We start from the raw sequence: 22,286 nt of genomic DNA on the forward strand, positions 1-22,286 counted from the left end.
TTTCGCAGTGCGAAGAAAAATGCACCTTTGTTTATTGTGATGAGATTTCTATAGCGACATGCCTCTTTGTTGGCTATCACAGAAAAATATAAACAGCAAATGGTGCGACCATCTAGTGCGACCTTTATTTTTCTATCAGTTTCATCTATGACCAAGATTTGGTCGCTCTAAGGTTGCCTCTTAGTACGCCTTGATCATGTTCACTTATCTTGTTGTGCTCTGCTTACAATGCATTGATTAAAAACATGTCCAAGCTTCTTTTTGAATTCCACATATTTTATCGTTTTTCACCTATAGAAGCTACTCCTGGTCAACATTCAGGCAAAGACATTGTAACCTCGAAGAAACGTGTATTGGAATTTGAGCACTGTACAAAGTAATGATACTATTTCATAGCTAGAATCAATATTTATTAAGGGTTATAACAGTGTTGTATTTGATTTCATAACAGCGAAACTGCATTCAGAGAAGGACTCTGAAAGGTTCTCACACTGAGTGTGAGAGGGCTGATGTGGAAGCCATTTTAGGTCAAGTGAGTTGAAGTTAGCGTAAAAAAAACAATGAAATGTTGTAATGCCCAAAAATTCAAGTTGTTGTTTTCAGTGTCCTCTTCTTGCAGATTTTTATCATGAAAACATTTCGATGTGCTGTTGCGTTCACCCCATCTATGCTTCTTGCATTTTTTTACAGTGCAAGCACCTCCTACTGATTGGGGGACGTGGCCTCCGAGAAATTGGTGTGAATGCCATGAAGGCTGTGTTGGCACATGACGTGCAAGTGCTGTACAGCCTTCATGGCAGAAAAGGGAAAAGGGCCTTTGTGAACCTGAGGCTCTGTAGATTAGTGACAGGTTAGACTTGTTCATTGTTTTATGTGTGTGTACCCTTGTGTATTCTCTGTACTGCAGTGCTTCATGTGTACTATGGTATTTCTGTTCTTGTATGCAGATGTCATCTGCCAAAAAGCAGGGTGCGACCAGGCGGAGGCCGTCAACTTTATTAAGAGGTGGCTGCCAGGGTCTGGTGATCGCTGTGGGGGCAGGAAGCGGCGCTTCAGAGAAGCATCTGTTGTGGAGCAGCCCGATGATCCCCACTCTCAGAGTGCAGATTATCGGCTGCTCGCGGCAGCTGGCTTTCTGCCCAGCCACAGCAGCCAGGGCCTTGACAGCACCACTGTCACTGTGCCCCCAACGCAACCTGACCTGCAGTAGAGCGGGCCTTTTTTAGTTGTGTATATATATTTTTCAATGTATACATTTTTTGTTGTACCAAATAAATAAAAAAAAACAAAGAATAAATAGTCTGCAGACTGTCTGTGGTGCACTGTTCGGCTAGCTTATGCTGATTCGGAAACACCATCACCATGTTTTAGTTACAAAAAAATGCTCTAAACTATCAATATTCTCGATTACCATGTGGGGGACATATGTGGGGATTGCAAGTGGGGGACATACGCTTTCAACATTTACTTCCTAACGACTTTTTTCGATCTGCTGTACCAAATACCAGTACCAAATAAAGCACTCGCTATTGCAAAAGATAAATTGGTAAAAAAATAAACTACGCTTCTAGTGTTGGCAAAGGGAATGAGGTATAAAAGATGAAATAGATCGAGTAACTGCTTTCAGTTCTCAGCGTTTTTCTGTTGCCCCAAGTATACAGGGCTGCAAAGCTACAAGAGCGGGTCATCGAGGCATATTGTTTAAATCTTCCGGTAAGAAAAATTACCTACTAATAATGGTTACATAATGGCAAGCCAATCAGTAGCCAATATTCGTTATGCAGGAAACATCGGTGTAATAACGGCATTTGATTGGCTGCAATGTGGCCCTGGATTGGTCCAATGTCGGTCGTACATCCGTAGCCAATATTCGTCGTGCAGCAAACATCGGCGTAAAAATGGCATGTGATTGGCTGAAATATGGCCCAATGTTGGCCGAACATTGGCAGCTTTGTAGGCAAAACGACGGCAATACGATGGGCCTTCGTCGGCCCAATGTTGGTTGCATACTGGCTAAAACATCGGCAAAACGTCGGCCCATCATTGGCTTGAACGTCGGCCCGACATTGGAAGAAGTTGCACTTCCGACGTCGGCCCGACGTCGGTGCCGATGTTAGCCGATGTTGGTCCAAGATTGGTCCAACGGCGGCGTGCTGCCTGGGCTGTGGCAAATAGCCACTTCACACGACCTTCTACCTGTCCGTCTGTCTGCTAGTCTGTCTGTCTCTCTGTCCATGCGTCCGTTCGTGCGTCCATCTAGAGAACACTCGAAGTACCACCATTTCGCATACCCTATGGCACATAGCCGCTTTACACGCCCGTCTAACTGTCCGTCTGTCTGCCAGTCTGTCTGTCCATCCATGTGTCCGTCCGTGCGTCAATCTAGAGAACACTCAAAGTACCGCCATCTCGCATACCCTGTGGCACATAGCCTTTTTACATGTCAGTCTACCTGTCCGTCTGTTTGCCAGTCTGTCTGTCTGGTTGTCCGTGCGTCCGTCCATGCGTTCATCTAGAGAACACTCAGAGTACCGCCATCTCGCATACCTAGTGGCACATAGCCACTTTACACGACCTTCTACCTGTCCGTCTGTCTGCCAGTCTGTCTGTTTGTCCGTCTGTGCGTCCATCTAGAGAACACCTAATGTACCGCCATTTCGCAAACCTTTGGCACATAGCCACTTTACACGTCCGTTTACCTGTCCGTCTGTCTGCCAGTCTGTCTGTCCGTCCATGTGTCCGTCCGTGCGTCAATCTAGAGAACACTCAAAGTACCGCCATCTCGAATACCCTGTGGCACATAGCCACTTTACACGTCCGTCTGCCTGTCCGTCTGTCTGCCAGTCTGTCTGTCTCTCCGTCCATGCATCCGTTCGTGCGTCACTCTGGAGAACACTCTGAGTGCAGCCATTTCGCGCGTCGTATACCCGGTGGCATGTGCCCGCTTTACGCGTCTGTCTACCTATATGTCTGTCTGCCAGTCTGTCTGTCTGTTTGTCCATGCGTCCATCCGTGCATCCATCTAGAGAACACTCAAAGTACCGCCATCTCACCTACCCTGTGGCACATAGCCACTTTACACGTCTGTCTACCTGTCCGTCTGTCTGCCAGTCTGTCTGTGTGTCCATCCGTGCGTGCGTCCGTGCGTCCATCTAGAGAACACTCGAAGTACCACGATCTCGCATACACTGTGGCACATAGCCACTTTACACGCCCGTCTAACTGTCCGTCTGTCTGCCAGTCTGTCTGTCTGTCCATCCATGTGTCCGTCCGTGCGTCAATCTAGAGAACACTCAAAGTACCGCCATCTCGCATACCCTGTGGCACATAGCCTTTTTACATGGCCGTCTACCTGTCCGTCTGTTTGCCAGTCTGTCTGTCTGGTTGTCCGTGTGTCCGTCCATGCTTCTCTCTAAAGAACACTCGAAGTACTGCCATCTCGCATACCTTGTGGCACATAGCCACTTTACACGTCTGTCTGTCTGTCCGTCTGTCTACCAGCCTGTCCGTCTGTCTGTCCGTGCGTCCGTCCGTGCGTCCATCTAGAGAACACTCAAAGTACCACCATCTCGCATACCCTGTGGCACATGCCACTTTACACGTCCGTCTACCTGTCCGTCTGTCTGCCAGTCTGTCTGTCCATCCATATGTCCAGCCGTGCGTCAATCTAGAGAACACTCAAAGTACCGCCATCTCGAATACCCTGTGGCACATAGCTTCTTTACACGTCCGTCTAGCTGTCCGTCTGTCTGCCAGTCTGTCTGTTTCTCCGTACATGCGTCCGTTCGTGCGTCAATCTAGAGAACATTCTGAGTACCACCATTTCGCGCGTCGTATACCCTGTGGCACGTACCCGCTTTACGCGTCCGTCTACCTGTCCGTCTGTCTGCCAGTCTGTCTGTCTGTTTGTCCATGCGTCCATCCGTGCATCCATCTACAGAACACTCAAAGTACCGCCATCTCGCATACCTTGTGGAACATAGCCACTTTACACGTCTATCTACCTGTCCGTCTGTCTGCCAGCCTGTCCGTCTGTCCGTCCGTCCGTGCGTCCGTCTGTGCGTCCATCTAGAGAAAACTCAAAGTACCGCCATCTCGCATACCCTGTGGCACATAGCCACTTTACACGTCCGTCTACCTGTCCGTCTGTCTGCCAGTCTGTCCGTCTGTCCGTCCATGTGTCCGTCCGGCCGTAAATCTAGAGAACACTCAAAGTACCGCTATTTCACGCGTCGTATGCCCTGTGGCACGTACCCGCTTTACGCGTCCGTCTACCTGTCCGTCTGTCTGCCAGTCCATCTGTCTGTTCGCTATTGCGTCCATCCGTGCATCCATCTTGAGAACAATCAAAGTACCGCCATCTCGCATACCCTGTGGCACATAGCCACTTTACACGTCTGCCTGTCCGTCTGTCTGCAATTCAATTTGTCTCTTCGTCCATGCGGTTGTTCGTGCGTCAATCTAGAGATAATTCTGAGTACCGCCATCTCGCGCGTAGTATACCCTGTGGTACATACCCGCTTTACTCATCCATCTACCTCTCCGTTTGTCTGCCTGTCTCTGTGTCTGTTCGTCCATGCATCCATCCGTGCGTCCATCTAGAGAACACTCAAAGTACCACCATCTCGCATCTCCTATACCCTGTGGCAAATACCCCTTTACGCGTCCGTCTACCTGTCCGTCCGTCTGCTAGCCTGTCTGTCTGGCTGTCCGTGCATCCGTCCATGCGTCCATTTAGAGAACACTGAGTACCGCCATCTCGCGCGTCGTATACCCTGTGGCACATACCCGCTTTACGCGTCCGTCTACCTGTCCGTCTGTCTGCCAATCTGTCTGTCTGTTCGTCCATGTTCCTATCCGTGCGTCCATCTGGAGAACACTCGAAGTACCGCCATCTCGCATACCCTGTGGCACATAGCCGCTTTAAACGTCCGTCTACCTGTCTGTCTGTCTGCCATTCTGTCTGTCTGTCCGTCCGTGTGTCCGTTCGTGCGTCCATCTGGAGAACACTCAAAGTACCGCCATCTCGCATACCCTATGGCACATAGCCGCTTTACACGCCCGTCTAACTGTCCGTCTGTCTGCCAGTCTGTCTGTCCATCCATGTGTCCGTCCGTGCGTCAATCTAGAGAACACTCAAAGTACCGCCATCTCGCATACCCTGTGGCACATAGCCTTTTTACATGTCAGTCTACCTGTCCGTCTGTTTGCCAGTCTGTCTGTCTGGTTGTCCGTGCGTCCGTCCATGCGTTCATCTAGAGAACACTCAGAGTACCGCCATCTCGCATACCTAGTGGCACATAGCCACTTTACACGACCTTCTACCTGTCCGTCTGTCTGCCAGTCTCTCTGTTTGTCCGTCTGTGCGTCCATCTAGAGAACACCTAATGTACTGCCATTTCGCAAACCTTTGGCACATAGCCACTTTACACGTCCGTTTACCTGTCCGTCTGTCTGCCAGTCTGTCTGTCCGTCCATGTGTCCGTCCGTGCGTCAATCTAGAGAACACTCAAAGTACCGCCATCTCGAATACCCTGTGGCACATAGCCACTTTACACGTCCGTCTGCCTGTCCGTCTGTCTGCCAGTCTGTCTCTCCGTCCATGCATCCGTTCGTGCGTCAATCTGGAGAACACTCTGAGTGCAGCCATTTCGCGCGTCGTATACCCTGTGGCATGTGCCCGCTTTACGCGTCTGTCTACCTATATGTCTGTCTGCCAGTCTGTCTGTCTGTTTGTCCATGCGTCCATCCGTGCATCCATCTAGAGAACACTCAAAGTACCGCCATCTCATCTACCCTGTGGCACATAGCCACTTTACACGTCTGTCTACCTGTCCGTCTGTCTGCCAGTCTGTCTGTGTGTCCATCCGTGCGTGCGTCCGTGCGTCAATCTAGAGAACACTCAAAGTACCGCCATCTCGTATACCCTGTGGCACATAGCCGCTTTACACGTCCGTCTACCTGTCCGTCTGTCTACCAGTCTGTCTGTCTCTCCGTTCATGCGTCCGTTCGTGCGTCCATCTAGAGAACACTCGAAGTACCACCATCTTGCATACCCTGTGGCACATAGCCGCTTTACACGCCCGTCTAACTGTCCGTCTGTATGCCAGTCTGTCTGTCCATCCATGTGTCCGTCCGTGCGTCAATCTAGAGAACACTCAAAGTACCGCCATCTCGCATACCCTGTGGCACAAAGCCTTTTTACATGTCCGTCTACCTGTCCATCTGTTTGCCAGTCTGTCTGTCTGGTTGTCCGTGCGTCCGTCCATGCGTCTCTCTAAAGAACACTCGAAGTACTGCCATCTCGAATACCTTGTGGCACATAGCCACTTTACAAGTCTGTCTACCTGTCCGTCTGTCTGCCAGCCTGTCCGTCTGTCCGTCCGTGCGTTCGTCCGTGCGTCCATCTAGAGAACACTCAAAGTACTGCCATCTCGCATACCCTGTGGCAAATAGCCACTTCACACGACCTTCTACCTGTCCGTCTGTCTGCCAGTCTGTCTGTCTCTCTGTCCATGCGTCCGTTCGTGCGTCCATCTAGAGAACACTCGAAGTACCACCATTTCGCATACCCTATGGCACATAGCCGCTTTACACGCCCGTCTAACTGTCCGTCTGTCTGCCAGTCTGTCTGTCCATCCATGTGTCCGTCCGTGCGTCAATCTAGAGAACACTCAAAGTACCGCCATCTCGCATACCCTGTGGCACATAGCCTTTTTACATGTCAGTCTACCTGTCCGTCTGTTTGCCAGTCTGTCTGTCTGGTTGTCCGTGCGTCCGTCCATGCGTTCATCTAGAGAACACTCAGAGTACCGCCATCTCGCATACCTAGTGGCACATAGCCACTTTACACGACCTTCTACCTGTCCCTCTGTCTGCCAGTCTGTCTGTCCATCCATATGTCCAGCCGTGCGTCAATCTAGAGAACACTCAAAGTACCGCCATCTCGAATACCCTGTGGCACACAGCTTCTTTACACGTCCGTCTAGCTGTCCGTCTGTCTGCCAGTCTGTCTGTTTCTCCGTACATGCATCCGTTCGTGCGTCAATCTAGAGAACATTCTGAGTACCACCATTTCGCGCGTCGTATACCCTGTGGCACGTACCCGCTTTACGCGTCCGTCTACCTGTCCGTCTGTCTGCCAGTCTGTCTGTCTGTTTGTCCATGCGTCCATCCGTGCATCCATCTACAGAACACTCAAAGTACCGCCATCTCGCATACCTTGTGGAACATAGCCACTTTACACGTCTATCTACCTGTCCGTCTGTCTGCCAGCCTGTCCGTCTGTCCGTCCGTCCGTGCGTCCGTCTGTGCGTCCATCTAGAGAAAACTCAAAGTACCGCCATCTCGCATACCCTGTGGCACATAGCCACTTTACACGTCCGTCTACCTGTCCGTCTGTCTGCCAGTCTGTCCGTCTGTCCGTCCATGTGTCCGTCCGGCCGTAAATCTAGAGAACACTCAAAGTACCGCTATTTCACGCGTCGTATGCCCTGTGGCACGTACCCGCTTTACGCGTCCGTCTACCTGTCCGTCTGTCTGCCAGTCCATCTGTCTGTTCGCTATTGCGTCCATCCGTGCATCCATCTTGAGAACAATCAAAGTACCGCCATCTCGCATACCCTGTGGCACATAGCCACTTTACACGTCTGCCTGTCCGTCTGTCTGCAATTCAATTTGTCTCTTCGTCCATGCGGTTGTTCGTGCGTCAATCTAGAGATAATTCTGAGTACCGCCATCTCGCGCGTAGTATACCCTGTGGTACATACCCGCTTTACTCATCCATCTACCTCTCCGTTTGTCTGCCTGTCTGTGTGTCTGTTCGTCCATGCATCCATCCGTGCGTCCATCTAGAGAACACTCAAAGTACCACCATCTCGCATCTCCTATACCCTGTGGCAAATACCCCTTTACGCGTCCGTCTACCTGTCCGTCCGTCTGCTAGCCTGTCTGTCTGGCTGTCCGTGCATCCGTCCATGCGTCCATTTAGAGAACACTGAGTACCGCCATCTCGCGCGTCGTATACCCTGTGGCACATACCCGCTTTACGCGTCCGTCTACCTGTCCGTCTGTCTGCCAATCTGTCTGTCTGTTCGTCCATGTGTCTATCCGTGCGTCCATCTGGAGAACACTCGAAGTACCGCCATCTCGCATACCCTGTGGCACATAGCCGCTTTAAACGTCCGTCTACCTGTCCGTCTGTCTGCCATTCTGTCTGTCTGTCCGTCCGTGTGTCCGTTCGTGCGTCCATCTGGAGAACACTCAAAGTACCGCCATCTCGCATACCCTATGGCACATAGCCGCTTTACACGCCCGTCTAACTGTCCGTCTGTCTGCCAGTCTGTCTGTCCATCCATGTGTCCGTCCGTGCGTCAATCTAGAGAACACTCAAAGTACCGCCATCTCGCATACCCTTTGGCACATAGCCTTTTTACATGTCAGTCTACCTGTCCGTCTGTTTGCCAGTCTGTCTGTCTGGTTGTCCGTGCGTCCGTCCATGCGTTCATCTAGAGAACACTCAGAGTACCGCCATCTCGCATACCTAGTGGCACATAGCCACTTTACACGACCTTCTACCTGTCCGTCTGTCTGCCAGTCTCTCTGTTTGTCCGTCTGTGCGTCCATCTAGAGAACACCTAATGTACTGCCATTTCGCAAACCTTTGGCACATAGCCACTTTACACGTCCGTTTACCTGTCCGTCTGTCTGCCAGTCTGTCTGTCCGTCCATGTGTCCGTCCGTGCGTCAATCTAGAGAACACTCAAAGTACCGCCATCTCGAATACCCTGTGGCACATAGCCACTTTACACGTCCGTCTGCCTGTCCGTCTGTCTGCCAGTCTGTCTCTCCGTCCATGCATCCGTTCGTGCGTCAATCTGGAGAACACTCTGAGTGCAGCCATTTCGCGCGTCGTATACCCTGTGGCATGCGCCCGCTTTACGCGTCTGTCTACCTATATGTCTGTCTGCCAGTCTGTCTGTCTGTTTGTCCATGCGTCCATCCGTGCATCCATCTAGAGAACACTCAAAGTACCGCCATCTCATCTACCCTGTGGCACATAGCCACTTTACACGTCTGTCTACCTGTCCGTCTGTCTGCCAGTCTGTCTGTGTGTCCATCCGTGCGTGCGTCCGTGCGTCCATCTAGAGAACACTCGAAGTACCACCATCTCGCATACCCTGTGGCACATAGCCACTTTACACGCCCGTCTAACTGTCCGTCTGTCTGCCAGTCTGTCTGTCTGTCCATCCATGTGTCCGTCCGTGCGTCAATCTAGAGAACACTCAAAGTACCGCCATCTCGCATACCCTGTGGCACATAGCCTTTTTACATGTCCGTCTACCTGTCCGTCTGTTTGCCAGTCTGTCTGTCTGGTTGTCCGTGTGTCCGTCCATGCTTCTCTCTAAAGAACACTCGAAGTACTGCCATCTCGACTACCTTGTGGCACATAGCCACTTTACACGTCTGTCTGTCTGTCCGTCTGTCTACCAGCCTGTCCGTCTGTCTGTCCGTGCGTCCGTCCGTGCGTCCATCTAGAGAACACTCAAAGTACCGCCATCTCGCATACCCTGTGGCACATGCCACTTTACACGTCCGTCTACCTGTCCGTCTGTCTGCCAGTCTGTCTGTCCATCCATGTGTCCAGCCGTGCGTCAATCTAGAGAACACTCAAAGTACCGCCATCTCGAATACCCTGTGGCACATAGCTTCTTTACACGTCCGTCTAGCTGTCCGTCTGTCTGCCAGTCTGTCTGTTTCTCCGTACATGCGTCCGTTCGTGCGTCAATCTAGAGAACATTCTGAGTACCACCATTTCGCGCGTCGTATACCCTGTGGCACGTACCCGCTTTACGCGTCCGTCTACCTGTCCGTCTGTCTGCCAGTCTGTCTGTCTGTTTGTCCATGCGTCCATCCGTGCATCCATCTACAGAACACTCAAAGTACCGCCATCTCGCATACCTTGTGGAACATAGCCACTTTACACGTCTATCTACCTGTCCGTCTGTCTGCCAGCCTGTCCGTCTGTCCGTCCGTCCGTGCGTCCGTCTGTGCGTCCATCTAGATAAAACTCAAAGTACCACCATCTCGCATACCCTGTGGCACATAGCCACTTTGCACGACCTTCTACCTGTCCGTCTGTCTGCCAGTCTGTCTGTTTGTCCGTCTGTGCGTCCATCTAGAGAACACTTAAAGTACCGCCATCTCGCGTACCCTGTGGCACATAGCCACTTTACACGTCCGTCTACCTGTCCGTCTGTCTGCCAGTCTGTCCGTCTGTCCGTCCATGTGTTTGACCGGCCGTAAATCTAGAGAACACTCAAAGTACCGCTATTTCACGCGTCGTATGCCCTGTGGCACGTACCCGCTTTACGCGTCCGTCTACCTGTCCGTCTGTCTGCCAGTCCATCTGTCTGTTCGCTATTGCGTCCATCCGTGCATTCATCTTGAGAACAATCAAAGTACCACCATCTCGCATACCCTGTGGCACATAGCCACTTTACACGTCTGCCTGTCCGTCTGTCTGCAATTCAATTTGTCTCTTCGTCCATGCGGTTGTTCGTGCGTCAATCTAGAGATAATTCTGAGTACCGCCATCTCGCGCGTAGTATACCCTGTGGTACATACCCGCTTTACTCATCCATCTACCTCTCCGTTTGTCTGCCTGTCTGTGTGTCTGTTCGTCCATGCATCCATCCGTGCGTCCATCTAGAGAACACTCAAAGTACCACCATCTCGCATCTCCTATACCCTGTGGCAAATACCCCTTTACGCGTCCGTCTACCTGTCCGTCCGTCTGCTAGCCTGTCTGTCTGGCTGTCCGTGCATCCGTCCATGCGTCCATTTAGAGAACACTGAGTACCGCCATCTCGCGCGTCGTATACCCTGTGGCACATACCCGCTTTACGCGTCCGTCTACCTGTCCGTCTGTCTGCCAATCTGTCTGTCTGTTCGTCCATGTGTCTATCCGTGCGTCCATCTGGAGAACACTCGAAGTACCGCCATCTCGCATACCCTGTGGCACACAGCCGCTTTAAACGTCCGTCTACCTGTCCGTCTGTCTGCCATTCTGTCTGTCTGTCCGTCCGTGTGTCCGTTCGTGCGTCCATCTGGAGAACACTCGAAGTACCGCCATCTCGCATACCCTGTGGCACATAGCCGCTTTACACGTCCGTCTACCTGTCCGTCTGTCTGCCAGTCTGTCTGTTTGTCCATCTGTGCGTCCATCTAGAGAACACTGAAAGTACCGCCATCTCGCATACCCTGTGGCACATAGCCACTTTACACGTCCGTTTACCTGTCCGTCTGTCTGCAAGTCTGTCTGTCTGTCTGTCCGTCCGTCCGTCCGTCCATGCGTCCATCTAGAGAACACTCAAAGTACCGCCATCTCGCATACTCTATGGCACATAGCCGCTTTACACGTCCCTCTACCTGTCCGTCTGTCTGCAGTCTGTCTGTCTGTCCGTCCGTGCACCCCTCCATGCGTCCACCTAGAGAACACTCAAAGTACCGCCATCTCGCATACCCTGTGGCACATAGCCACTTTACACGTCCGTCTACCTGTCCGTCTGTCTGCCAGTCTGTCTGTCTGTCTGTCCGTCCGTGCGTCCGTCCATGCGTCCATCTAGAGAACACTCAAAGTAACGCCATCTCGCATACCCTGTGGCACATAGCTTTTTTACATGTCCGTCTACCTGTCTATCTGTTTACCAGTCTGTCTGTCGGTCCGAGCGTCCGTCCATGCGTCCATCTAGAGAACACTCAAAGTACCGCCATCTCGCATACCTTGTGGCACATAGCCACTTTACACGTCTGTCTACCTGTCCGTCTGTCTGCCAGCCTGTCTGTCTGTCCGTCCGTGCGTCCGTCCGTGAGTCCATCTAGAGAACACTCAAAGTACCGCCATCTCGCATACCCTGTGGCACATAGCCGCTTTACACGCCCGTCTAACTGTCCATCTGTCTGCCAGTCTGTCTGTCCATCCATGTGTCCGTCCGTGCGTCAATCTAGAGAACACTCAATGTACCGCCATCTCGCATACCCTGTGGCACATAGCCTTTTTACATGTCAGTCTACCTGTCCGTCTGTTTGCCAGTCTGTCTGTCTGGTTGTCCGTGCGTCCGTCCATGCGTTCATCTAGAGAACACTCAGAGTACTGTCATCTCGCATACCTAGTGGCACATAGCCACTTTACACGACCTTCTACCTGTCCGTCTGTCTGCCAGTCTCTCTGTTTGTCCGTCTGTGCGTCCATCTAGAGAACACCTAATGTACTGCCATTTCGCAAACCTTTGGCACATAGCCACTTTACACGTCCGTTTACCTGTCCGTCTGTCTGCCAGTCTGTCTGTCCGTCCATGTGTCCGTCCGTGCGTCAATCTAGAGAACACTCAAAGTACCGCCATCTCGAATACCCTGTGGCACATAGCCACTTTACACGTCCGTCTGCCTGTCCGTCTGTCTGCCAGTCTGTCTCTCCGTCCATGCATCCGTTCGTGCGTCAATCTGGAGAACACTCTGAGTGCAGCCATTTCGCGCGTCGTATACCCTGTGGCATGTGCCCGCTTTACGCGTCTGTCTACCTATATGTCTGTCTGCCAGTCTGTCTGTCTGTTTGTCCATGCGTCCATCCGTGCATCCATCTAGAGAACACTCAAAGTACCGCCATATCATCTACCCTGTGGCACATAGCCACTTTACACGTCTGTCTACCTGTCCGTCTGTGTGCCAGTCTGTCTGTGTGTCCATCCGTGCGTGCGTCCGTGCGTCCATCTAGAGAACACTCGAAGTACCACCATCTCGCATACCCTGTGGCACATAGCCACTTTACACGCCCGTCTAACTATCCGTCTGTCTGCCAGTCTGTCTGTCTGTCCATCCATGTGTCCGTCCGTGCGTCAATCTAGAGAACACTCAAAGTACCGCCATCTCGCATACCCTGTGGCACATAGCCTTTTTACATGTCCGTCTACCTGTCCGTCTGTTTGCCAGTCTGTCTGTCTGGTTGTCCGTGTGTCCGTCCATGCTTCTCTCTAAAGAACACTCGAAGTACTGCCATCTCGACTACCTTGTGGCACATAGCCACTTTACACGTCTGTCTGTCTGTCCGTCTGTCTACCAGCCTGTCCGTCTGTCTGTCCGTGCGTCCGTCCGTGCGTCCATCTAGAGAACACTCAAAGTACCGCCATCTCGCATGCCCTGTGGCACATGCCACTTTACACGTCCGTCTACCTGTCCGTCTGTCTGCCAGTCTGTCTGTCCATCCATGTGTCCAGCCGTGCGTCAATCTAGAGAACACTCAAAGTACCGCCATCTCGAATACCCTGTGGCACATAGCTTCTTTACACGTCCGTCTAGCTGTCCATCTGTCTGCCAGTCTGTCTGTTTCTCCGTACATGCGTCCGTTCGTGCGTCAATCTAGAGAACATTCTGAGTACCACCATTTCGCGCGTCGTATACCGTGTGGCACGTACCCGCTTTACGCGTCCGTCTACCTGTCCGTCTGTCTGCCAGTCTGTCTGTCTGTTTGTCCATGCGTCCATCCGTGCATCCATCTACAGAACACTCAAAGTACCGCCATCTCGCATACCTTGTGGAACATAGCCACTTTACACGTCTATCTACCTGTCCGTCTGTCTGCCAGCCTGTCCGTCTGTCCGTCCGTCCGTGCGTCCGTCTGTGCGTCCATCTAGATAAAACTCAAAGTACCACCATCTCGCATACCCTGTGGCACATAGCAACTTTGCACGACCTTCTACCTGTCCGTCTGTCTGCCAGTCTGTCTGTTTGTCCGTCTGTGCGTCCATCTAGAGAACACTTAAAGTACCGCCATCTCGCATACCCTGTGGCACATAGCCACTTTACACGTCCGTCTACCTGTCCGTCTGTCTGCCAGTCTGTCCGTCTGTCCGTCCATGTGTTTGTCCGGCCGTAAATCTAGAGAACACTCAAAGTACCGCTATTTCACGCGTCGTATGCCCTGTGGCACGTACCCGCTTTACGCGTCCGTCTACCTGTCCGTCTGTCTGCCAGTCCATCTGTCTGTTCGCTATTGCGTCCATCCGTGCATTCATCTTGAGAACAATCAAAGTACCACCATCTCGCATACCCTGTGGCACATAGCCACTTTACACGTCTGCCTGTCCGTCTGTCTGCAATTCAATTTGTCTCTTCGTCCATGCGGTTGTTCGTGCGTCAATCTAGAGATAATTCTGAGTACCGCCATCTCGCGCGTAGTATACCCTGTGGTACATACCCGCTTTACTCATCCATCTACCTCTCCGTTTTTCTGCCTGTCTGTGTGTCTGTTCGTCCATGCATCCATCCGTGCGTCCATCTAGAGAACACTCAAAGTACCACCATCTCGCATCTCCTATACCCTGTGGCAAATACCCCTTTACGCGTCCGTCTACCTGTCCGTCCGTCTGCTAGCCTGTCTGTCTGGCTGTCCGTGCATCCGTCCATGCGTCCATTTAGAGAACACTGAGTACCGCCATCTCGCGCGTCGTATACCCTGTGGCACATACCCGCTTTACGCGTCCGTCTACCTGTCCGTCTGTCTGCCAATCTGTCTGTCTGTTCGTCCATGTGTCTATCCGTGCGTCCATCTGGAGAACACTCGAAGTACCGCCATCTCGCATACCCTGTGGCACATAGCCGCTTTAAACGTCCGTCTACCTGTCCGTCTGTCTGCCATTCTGTCTGTCTGTCCGTCCGTGTGTCCGTTCGTGCGTCCATCTGGAGAACACTCGAAGTACCGCCATCTCGCATACCCTGTGGCACATAGCCGCTTTACACGTCCGTCTACCTGTCCGTCTGTCTGCCAGTCTGTCTGTTTGTCCATCTGTGCGTCCATCTAGAGAACACTGAAAGTACCGCCATCTCGCATACCCTGTGGCACATAGCCACTTTACACGTCCGTTTACCTGTCCGTCTGTCTGCAAGTCTGTCTGTCTGTCTGTCCGTCCGTCCGTCCGTCCATGCGTCCATCTAGAGAACACTCAAAGTACCGCCATCTCGCATACTCTATGGCACATAGCCGCTTTACACGTCCCTCTACCTGTCCGTCTGTCTGCAGTCTGTCTGTCTGTCCGTCCGTGCACCCCTCCAGCGTCCACCTAGAGAACACTCAAAGTACCGCCATCTCGCATACCCTGTGGCACATAGCCACTTTACACGTCCGTCTACCTGTCCGTCTGTCTGCCAGTCTGTCTGTCTGTCTGTCCGTCCGTGCGTCCGTCCATGCGTCCATCTAGAGAACACTCAAAGTAACGCCATCTCGCATACCCTGTGGCACATAGCTTTTTTACATGTCCGTCTACCTGTCTATCTGTTTGCCAGTCTGTCTGTCGGTCCGAGCGTCCGTCCATGCGTCCATCTAGAGAACACTCAAAGTACCGCCATCTCGCATACCTTGTGGCACATAGCCACTTTACACGTCTGTCTACCTGTCCGTCTGTCTGCCAGCCTGTCTGTCTGTCCGTCCGTGCGTCCGTCCGTGAGTCCATCTAGAGAACACTCAAAGTACCGCCATCTCGCATACCCTGTGGCACATAGCCACTTTACACGTCCGTCTACCTGTCCGTCTATCTGCCAGTCTGTCTGTCCGTCCATGTGTCCGTCCGTGCGTCAATCTAGAGAACACTCAAAGTACCGCCATCTCGTATACTCTGTGGCACATAGCCGCTTTACACGTCCGTCTACCCCTCCGTCTGTCTACCAGTCTGTCTGTCTCTCCGTTCATGCGTCCGTTCGTGCGTCCATCTAGAGAACACTCGAAGTACCACCATCTCGCATACCCTGTGGCACATAGCCGCTTTACACGCCCGTCTAACTGTCCATCTGTCTGCCAGTCTGTCTGTCCATCCATGTGTCCGTCCGTGCGTCAATCTAGAGAACACTCAATGTACCGCCATCTCGCATACCCTGTGGCACATAGCCTTTTTACATGTCAGTCTACCTGTCCGTCTGTCTGCCAGCCTGTCTGTCTGGTTGTCCGTGCGTCCGTCCATGCATTCATCTAGAGAACACTCAGAGTACCGCCATCTCGCATACCTAGTGGCACATAGCCACTTTACACGACCTTCTACCTGTCCGTCTGTCTGCCAGTCTGTCTGTTTGTCCGTCTGTGCGTCCATCTAGAGAACACCTAATGTACCGCCATTTCGCAAACCTTTGGCACATAGCCACTTTACACGTCCGTTTACCTGTCCGTCTGTCTGCCAGTCTGTCTGTCCGTCCATGTGTCCGTCCGTGCGTCAATCTAGAGAACACTCAAAGTACCGCCATCTCGAATATCCTGTGGCACATAGCCACTTTACACGTCCGTCTGCCTGTCCGTCTGTCTGCCAGTCTGTCTGTCTCTCCGTCCATGCATCCATTCGTGCGTTAATCTGGAGAACACTCTGAGTGCAGCCATTTCGCGCGTCGTATACCCTGTGGCATGTGCCCGCTTTACGCGTCTGTCTACCTATATGTCTGTCTGCCAATCTGTCTGTCTGTTTGTCCATGCGTCCATCCGTGCATCCATCTAGAGTACACTCAAAGTACCGCCATCTCACCTACCCTGTGGCACATAGCCACTTTACACGTCTGTCTACCTGTCCGTCTGTCTGCCAGTCTGTCTGTGTGTGCGTCCGTGCGTGCGTCCGTGCGTCCATCTAGAGAACACTCGAAGTACCACCATATCGCATACCCTGTGGCACATAGCCACTTTACACGCCCGTCTAACTGTCCGTCTGTCTGCCAGTCTGTCTGTCTGTCCATCCATGTGTCCGTCCGTGCGTCAATCTAGAGAAAACTCAAAGTACCGCTATCTCGCATACCCTGTGGCACAAAGCCTTTTTACATGTCCGTCTACCTGTCCGTCTGTTTGCCAGTCTGTCTGTCTGGTTGTCCGTGTGTCCGTCCATGCGTCTCTCTTAAGAACACTCCAAGTACTGTCATCTCGCATACCTTGTGGCACATAGCCACTTTACACGTCTGTCTACCTGTCCGTCTGTCTGCCAGCCTGTCCGTCCGTCCGTCCGTGCGTCCGTCCGGGCGTCCATCTAGAGAACACTCAAAGTACCGCAATCTCGTATACCCTGTGGCACATAGCCGCTTTACACGTCCGTCTACCTGTCCGTCTGTCTACCAGTCTGTCTCTCCGTTCATGCGTCCGTTCGTGCGTCCATCTAGAGAACACTCGAAGTACCACCATCTCGCATACCCTGTGGCACATAGCCGCTTTACACGCCCGTCTAACTGTCCGTCTGTCTGCCAGTCTGTCTGTCTATCTATGTGTCCGTCCGTGCGTCAATCTAGAGAACACTCAAAGTACCGCCATCTCGCATACCCTGTTGCACATAGCCTTTTTACATGTCCGTCTACCTGTCCATCTGTTTGCCAGTCTGTCTGTCTGTCCGTCTGTGCGTCCGTCCGTGAGTCCATCTAGAGAACACTCAAATTACCGCCATCTCACATACCCTGTGGCACATAGCCACTTTACACGTCCGTCTACCTGTCCGTCTGTCTAGCAGTCTGTCTGTCTATGTGTCTGTCCATGTGCCCATTTGAGAACACTCAAAGTACCGCCGTCTCGCATACCTTGGGGCACATAGCCACTTTACACGTCTGTCTACCTGTCCGTCTGTCTGCCAGCCTGTCTGTCTGTCCGTCTGTGCGTCCGTCCGTGAGTCCATCTAGAGAACACTCAAAGTACCGCCATCTCGCATACCCTGTGGCACATAGCCACTTTACACGTCCGTCTACCTGTCCGTCTGTCTGCCAGTCTATCCATCCGTCCATGTGTCCGTCCGTGCGTCAATCTAGAGAACACTCAAAGTACCGCCATCTCGTATACCCTGTGGCACATAGCCGCTTTACACGTCCGTCTACCCGTCCGTCTGTCTACCAGTCTGTCTGTCTCTACGTTCATTCGTCCGTTCGTGCGTCCATCTAGAGAACACTTGAAGTACCACCATCTCGCATACCCTGTGGCACATAGCCGCTTTACACGCCCGTCTAACTGTTCGTCTGTCTGCCAGTCTGTCTGTCCATCCATGTGTACGTCCGTGCGTCAATCTAGAGAACACTCAAAGTACCGCCATCTCGCATACCCTGTGGCACATAGCCTTTTTACATGTCCGTCTACCTGTCCATCTGTTTGCCAGTCTGTCTGTCTGGTTGTCCGTGCATCCGTCCATGCGTCTCTCTAAAGAACACTCGAAGTACTGCCATCTCGCACACCTTGTGGCACATAGCCACTTTACAAGTCTGTCTACCTGCCAGTCTATCCATCCGTTCATGTGTCCGTCCATGCGTCAATCTAGAGAACACTCAAAGTACCGCCATCTCGTATACCCTGTGGCACATAGCCGCTTTACACGTCCGTCTACCTGTCCGTCTGTCTGCCAGTCTGTCTGTCTCTCCGTCCATGCGTCCGTTCGTGCGTCAATCTGGAGAACACTCTGAGTACCGCCATTTCGCGCGTCGTATACCCTGTGGCACGTACCCGCTTTACGCGTCTGTCTACCTATATGTCTGTCTGCCAGTCTGTCTGTCTGTTTGTCCATGCGTCCATCCGTGCATCCATCTAGAGAACACTCAAAGTACCGCCATCTCAATTCTCTGTGGCACATAGCCACTTTACACGTCTGTCTTCCTGTCCGTCTGTCTGCCAGTCTGTCTGTTCGTCCATGCAACCGTTCGTGCATCCGTCTAGAGAACACTCAAAGTACCGCCATCTCGCATACCCTGTGGCACATAGCCACTTTACACGTCCGTCTACCTGTCCGTCTGTCTGCCAGTCTGTCTGTCTGTCCGTCCGTGCGTCCGTCCGTGCGTCCATCTAGAGAACACTCGAAGTACCACCATCTCGCATACCCTGTGGCACATAGACGCTTTACACGCCCGTCTAACTGTCCGTCTGTCTGCCAGTCTGTCTGTCTGTCCATCCATGTGTCCGTCCGTGCGTCAATCTAGAGAACACTCAAAGTACCGCCATCTCGCATACCCTGTGGCACATAGTTTTTTTACATATCCGTCTACCTGTACATCTGTTTGCCAGTCTGTCTGGTTGTCCGTGCGTCCGTCCATGCATCTCTCTTAAGAACACTAAGAGTACTGCCATCTCGCATACCTTGTGGCACATAGCCACTTTACATGTCTGTCTACCTGTCCGTCTGCCTGCCAGCCTATCCGTCTGTCCGTCCGTGCGTGTGTCCGTGCGTCCATCTAGAGAACACTCAAAGTACCGCCATCTCGGATACCCTATGGCACATAGCCACTTTACACGTCCGTCTACCTGTCCGTCTGTCTGCAGTCTGTCTGTCCGTCCATGTGTCCATCCGTGCGTCAATCTAGAGAACACTCAAAGTACCGCAATCTCGTATACCTTGTGGCACATAGCCGCTTTACACGTCCGTCTACCTGTCCGTCTGTCTACCAGTCTGTCTGTCTCTCCGTTCATGCGTCCGTTCGTGCGTCCATCTAGAGAACACTCGAAGTACCACCATCTCGCATACCCTGTGGCACATAGCCGCTTTACACGCCCGTCTAACTGTCCGTCTGTCTGTCAGTCTGTCTGTCTAAGTGTCCGTCCATGTGCCCATTTGAGAACACTCAAAGTACTGCCGTCTCGCATACCTTGGGGCACATAGCCACTTTACACGTCTGTCTACCTGTCCGTCTGTCTGCCAGCCTGTCTGTCTGTCCGTCCATGTGTCCGTCCGTGCGTCAATCTAGAGAACACTCAAAGTACCGCCATCTCGCATACCCTGTGGCACATAGCCTTTTTACATATCCGTCTACCTGTCCATCTGTTTTCCAGTCTGTCTGGTTGTCCGTGCGTCCGTCCATGCGTCTCTCTTAAGAACACTAAGAGTACTGCCATCTCGCATACCTTGTGGCACATAGCCACTTTACACGTCTGTCTACCTGTCCGTCTGCCTGCCAGCCTATCCGTCTGTCCGTCCGTGCGTGTGTTAGTGCGTCCATCTAGAGAACACTCAAAGTACCGCCATCTCGGATACCCTATGGCACATAGCCACTTTACACGTCCGTCTACCTGTCCGTCTGTCTGCACTCTGTCTGTCCATCTATGTGTCCGTCCGTGCGTCAATCTAGAGAACACTCAAAGTACCGCCATCTCGCATACCCTGTGGCACATAGCCTTTTTACATGTCCGTCTACCTGTCCATCTGTTTGCCAGTCTGTCCGTCTGTGCGTCCGTCCGTGAGTCCATCTAGAGAACACTCAAAGTACCGCCATCTCACATACCCTGTGGCACATAGCCACTTTACACGTCCGTCTACCTGTCCGTCTGTCTGCCAGTCTATCCATCCGTCCATGTGTCCGTCCGTGCGTCAATCTAGAGAACACTCAAAGTACCGCCATCTCGTATACCCTGTGGCACATAGCCGCTTTACACGTCCGTCTACCCGTCCGTCTGTCTACCAGTCTGTCTGTCTCTACGTTCATTCGTCCGTTCGTGCGTCCATCTAGAGAACACTCGAAGTACCACCATCTCGCATACCCTGTGGCACATAGCCGCTTTACACGCCCGTCTAACTGTTCGTCTGTCTGCCAGTCTGTCTGTCCATCCATGTGTACGTCCGTGCGTCAATCTAGAGAACACTCAAAGTACCGCCATCTCGCATACCCTGTGGCACATAGCCTTTTTACATGTCCGTCTACCTGTCCATCTGTTTGCCAGTCTGTCTGTCTGGTTGTCCGTGCATCCGTCCATGCGTCTCTCTAAAGAACACTCGAAGTACTGCCATCTCGCACACCTTGTGGCACATAGCCACTTTACAAGTCTGTCTACCTGCCAGTCTATCCATCCGTTCATGTGTCCGTCCATGCGTCAATCTAGAGAACACTCAAAGTACCGCCATCTCGTATACCCTGTGGCACATAGCCGCTTTACACGTCCGTCTACCTGTCCGTCTGTCTGCCAGTCTGTCTGTCTCTCCGTCCATGCGTCCGTTCGTGCGTCAATCTGGAGAACACTCTGAGTACCGCCATTTCGCGCGTCGTATACCCTGTGGCACGTACCCGCTTTACGCGTCTGTCTACCTATATGTCTGTCTGCCAGTCTGTCTGTCTGTTTGTCCATGCGTCCATCCGTGCATCCATCTAGAGAACACTCAAAGTACCGCCATCTCAATTCTCTGTGGCACATAGCCACTTTACACGTCTGTCTTCCTGTCCGTCTGTCTGCCAGTCTGTCTGTTCGTCCATGCAACCGTTCGTGCATCCGTCTAGAGAACACTCAAAGTACCGCCATCTCGCATACCCTGTGGCACATAGCCACTTTACACGTCCGTCTACCTGTCCGTCTGTCTGCCAGTCTGTCTGTCTGTCCGTCCGTGCGTCCGTCCGTGCGTCCATCTAGAGAACACTCGAAGTACCACCATCTCGCATACCCTGTGGCACATAGACGCTTTACACGCCCGTCTAACTGTCCGTCTGTCTGCCAGTCTGTCTGTCTGTCCATCCATGTGTCCGTCCGTGCGTCAATCTAGAGAACACTCAAAGTACCGCCATCTCGCATACCCTGTGGCACATAGTTTTTTTACATATCCGTCTACCTGTACATCTGTTTGCCAGTCTGTCTGGTTGTCCGTGCGTCCGTCCATGCATCTCTCTTAAGAACACTAAGAGTACTGCCATCTCGCATACCTTGTGGCACATAGCCACTTTACATGTCTGTCTACCTGTCCGTCTGCCTGCCAGCCTATCCGTCTGTCCGTCCGTGCGTGTGTCCGTGCGTCCATCTAGAGAACACTCAAAGTACCGCCATCTCGGATACCCTATGGCACATAGCCACTTTACACGTCCGTCTACCTGTCCGTCTGTCTGCAGTCTGTCTGTCCGTCCATGTGTCCATCCGTGCGTCAATCTAGAGAACACTCAAAGTACCGCAATCTCGTATACCTTGTGGCACATAGCCGCTTTACACGTCCGTCTACCTGTCCGTCTGTCTACCAGTCTGTCTGTCTCTCCGTTCATGCGTCCGTTCGTGCGTCCATCTAGAGAACACTCGAAGTACCACCATCTCGCATACCCTGTGGCACATAGCCGCTTTACACGCCCGTCTAACTGTCCGTCTGTCTGTCAGTCTGTCTGTCTAAGTGTCCGTCCATGTGCCCATTTGAGAACACTCAAAGTACTGCCGTCTCGCATACCTTGGGGCACATAGCCACTTTACACGTCTGTCTACCTGTCCGTCTGTCTGCCAGCCTGTCTGTCTGTCCGTCCATGTGTCCGTCCGTGCGTCAATCTAGAGAACACTCAAAGTACCG

General features: G+C 52.4%; 1 protein-coding gene across 1 annotated transcript; it reads left to right on the forward strand.

Moving 5' to 3' along the window:
* The first annotated feature begins 535 nt into the window (after positions 1-535).
* On the forward strand, positions 536-1,297 carry LOC142783964 (uncharacterized). The gene is made up of 2 exons (XM_075882588.1): positions 536-850; positions 948-1,297. Exons 1-2 carry the CDS (start codon positions 574-576, stop codon positions 1,208-1,210), a joined length of 540 nt encoding a protein of 179 aa, XP_075738703.1. The 5' UTR covers positions 536-573; the 3' UTR covers positions 1,211-1,297.
* Positions 1,298-22,286: the final 20,989 nt, after the last annotated feature.

Source organism: Rhipicephalus microplus, unplaced genomic scaffold (genome assembly GCF_043290135.1).
Source record: "Rhipicephalus microplus isolate Deutch F79 unplaced genomic scaffold, USDA_Rmic scaffold_13, whole genome shotgun sequence".
Classification (NCBI taxonomy): Eukaryota; Metazoa; Arthropoda; class Arachnida; order Ixodida; family Ixodidae; genus Rhipicephalus; species Rhipicephalus microplus.

Coding starts and splice junctions, on each gene's coding strand:
- LOC142783964 (XM_075882588.1), top strand. CDS start 574: ATGCCCAAAAATTCAAGTTGTTGTTTTCAGTGTCCTCTTCTTGCAGAT. Junction 851..947: donor GCTCTGTAGATTAGTGACAG/GTTAGACTTGTT, acceptor TCTTGTATGCAG/ATGTCATCTGCCAAAAAGCA.